Source organism: Conger conger, chromosome 4 (assembly GCF_963514075.1).
Source record: "Conger conger chromosome 4, fConCon1.1, whole genome shotgun sequence".
Taxonomy (NCBI): Eukaryota; Metazoa; Chordata; class Actinopteri; order Anguilliformes; family Congridae; genus Conger; species Conger conger.
The window spans coordinates 69926873-69929372 of NC_083763.1; the positions used below are offsets into that span (position 1 = coordinate 69926873).

Consider the following 2500-nt stretch of genomic DNA (forward strand, 5'->3'; position numbering starts at 1 on the left):
CTGAGGTCCACCTGTCGGGCCTTGACGTGGCACAGCTCCTGCAGGTTGAGGGCGCTCAGGTTGTTCCCCGCCATGCACAGCCTCTCCATGGCAACCAGCCGGCTGAGCACGGGTGGCAGCTGGGAGAACTGGTTGAAGGACAGGCCCAGGTACCCCAGCTGCTGCAGCTCCCCCAGCTCCAGGGGCAGGGTCTGCAGGCTGTTCCCGTCCAGGAGGAAGATCTGCAGGCTGGGGGGGGGGGGAGGGGGGGAGAGGGCGTGAGACCAGCCTGTAGGTTTTCACTCCAACCCTAACAAAGCACACCTCATTCAACAGCTAGAGCAAGGGCAGCCCAACCCTGTTCCTGGAGATCTACCGTCCTGTAGGTTTTCACACCAAGCCAAACACAGCTCACCTAATTTAACAACTAGAGATCGCACTGAGCTACTAATTAGTAGAGTCAGGTGTGCTAAATTAGTGTTCGAAATGAGAACCGTACAGGACTGTCTCTAGAAACAGGGTTGGGAACTGTCCCAATCAAAAATGTAATCAGTCTTACATTTTCTTTTTTCGTTTTCACCGAAAAAGTTTTCTTTAAAATCATGAGTCATTTACGGAACCTGAGTTAGCCTGTGGTTCGAAATCAACCCGTAATGGCCGTGTCAGGAAGTCTGGGCCTGTTATAAGTGCCGCTTTTATCCTGCTGTTATCTAGCCGTCAGCTCCTGTGTCAGCGTGTGGAGATACGGCTCAGTTCAGCCTTCAGCTCCGTCCTCCGATGCGCTTCCCGACTGAACACGAGCAACGGCGTTAATTTGCCGAAAGGCCTTTCTGCTATACCAGTTACCACCAGCAGGGGGGAGGGGAACTGTAGCAACCTGTTCTGTGTGCGATTCTGCATGGGAATTTAACAGGATTCCAGAAACGTGCCCTTGCTCAAACTGACATGAGGCAAAAGGGACAGGATGAAGGAAGGGTTTTGCTTCCACGCACACACACACGCACACACACACACACACACCTGCTTTCTGCAATTCAGCAGATCAGCGGGATATGGTAGGAGTACATGCTCAGGCCCAGCCCTGTGGCTCCTGACCTTTGACCCCCGACTGACCCCTGACTCCTCACACTCACTTATGCATGGCCCCCACGGTGCTGGGCACGCAGGTCAGGTAGTTGCAGGAGAGGTTGACCTCGGTCAGGGTGGGGATGTCGCACACCGCCTCGGGGAACTCTTCCAGGTGGTTATTGGACAGGTTCAGGCTCCTCAGCTTGGAGAACCTGGAGGGAAAGGACCAATCAGGGCCAGGAAAAAATGACAAAATTCACAAGCAGGACCATGGGTAGATATGACAGAGAAAATACGCTCCAGTTTTTCCCACAAGAAAATGGAGGAAACAGCCCCTGAGTGTTGCTAGTCTTTGGTCTATTTTTTCCATTACAGTGCCCAGGAGAGACTAGAAGTGTTGAGGCAGCACTGCTGAATACTGTGGACTGATTGAGAGGAAGCCAGGAGGTTGTTTTTTTAGACAGTTTTTATTTTTTTTTCCCTCATAGAGCCGGTCTAATCTGCCCAGGCTCCTCTGTTCAAGAGAAAGCGGAAAAGTCACTTCCTGTCGGGAAGGAACACTTGTTGGCCCCTGTGGGGCCCCGGCCAATAGGAAGGGTCAGGCGGCCAACACACGGGGCCAGGGCAACAAACTGGGGGGTATCCCAGCAACAGGGCCACAGCCAGTTACACTGCAAAACAAGTCTGTCTTAAGTGTCTTGTAACGAGACTTAAAATCGTATTTTTTAAGCTGAAGTAGAAAATATAAGCTTGTTTTAATTTTGTGTTTGCTTGACAATTTTGTGAAATTTTCTTAATTTCCTCATTGGTAAATCTTTAAATTAGTCATACCCTTCCCTTCATTGGCAATCTTTTTGTATATCTACCAAAAATTAATAAGTCCAAATATAAGACTAAAATACTAGTTGAGACTGACCTTTTTCATGTTTTTTTTTGCAGTGTAGCTAATTAGCATGGGATCTTGTAATCTATGAGCGTTCTGAGTAGGTTTGAGATATCAAGCTTCAAAGCTTTCACATCCTAACACAACAAAACCGAAATGCAGGGCAGTTCTTCATAGATCAAAATGACAGACACCTGAAACGTACTCTGAATGTACAATATCAAAACCCTATCAAATAGCCCTATAAACATAACATATTTGACAGCAATTTTGTCATTTCTGACAAAAATGTCAGTGAGAACCTCATAATTCTTCGCTCTCGCATGGAGAGGGAGAGGGGGAGAGGGAGAGAGAGAGGGAGAGAGAGAGGGAGAGGAGTACCACCGGGCCAGCCGCGAGCACCAACGCTACTTCAGCTCTGCCCCGGCGCAGCCATTCAAATACTGTCTAACTTTATTTTACATTAACGGCATTCGGCAGACGCTCTTATCCAGAGCGACGTACAGTTGATTAGACTAAGCTGGAGACAATCCTCCCCTGGAGCAATGCAGGGTTAAGGGCCTTGCTCAA

The 2500-nt window shown here is 49.0% G+C and overlaps 1 protein-coding gene across 1 annotated transcript in view; it reads right to left on the reverse strand.

The window, feature by feature from the left end:
* The window catches only part of LOC133127291 (PH domain leucine-rich repeat protein phosphatase 1-like), a 72427-nt gene that overhangs the window by 19108 nt on the left and 50819 nt on the right, over nucleotides 1-2500 (reverse strand). The window contains exons 5-6 of the mRNA XM_061240063.1: nucleotides 1113-1259; nucleotides 1-228 (exon numbers count right to left, since the gene is read on the reverse strand). Coding sequence (XP_061096047.1) covers nucleotides 1-228; nucleotides 1113-1259 — 375 coding nt within the window. The remainder of the gene's footprint in view (nucleotides 229-1112; nucleotides 1260-2500) is intronic.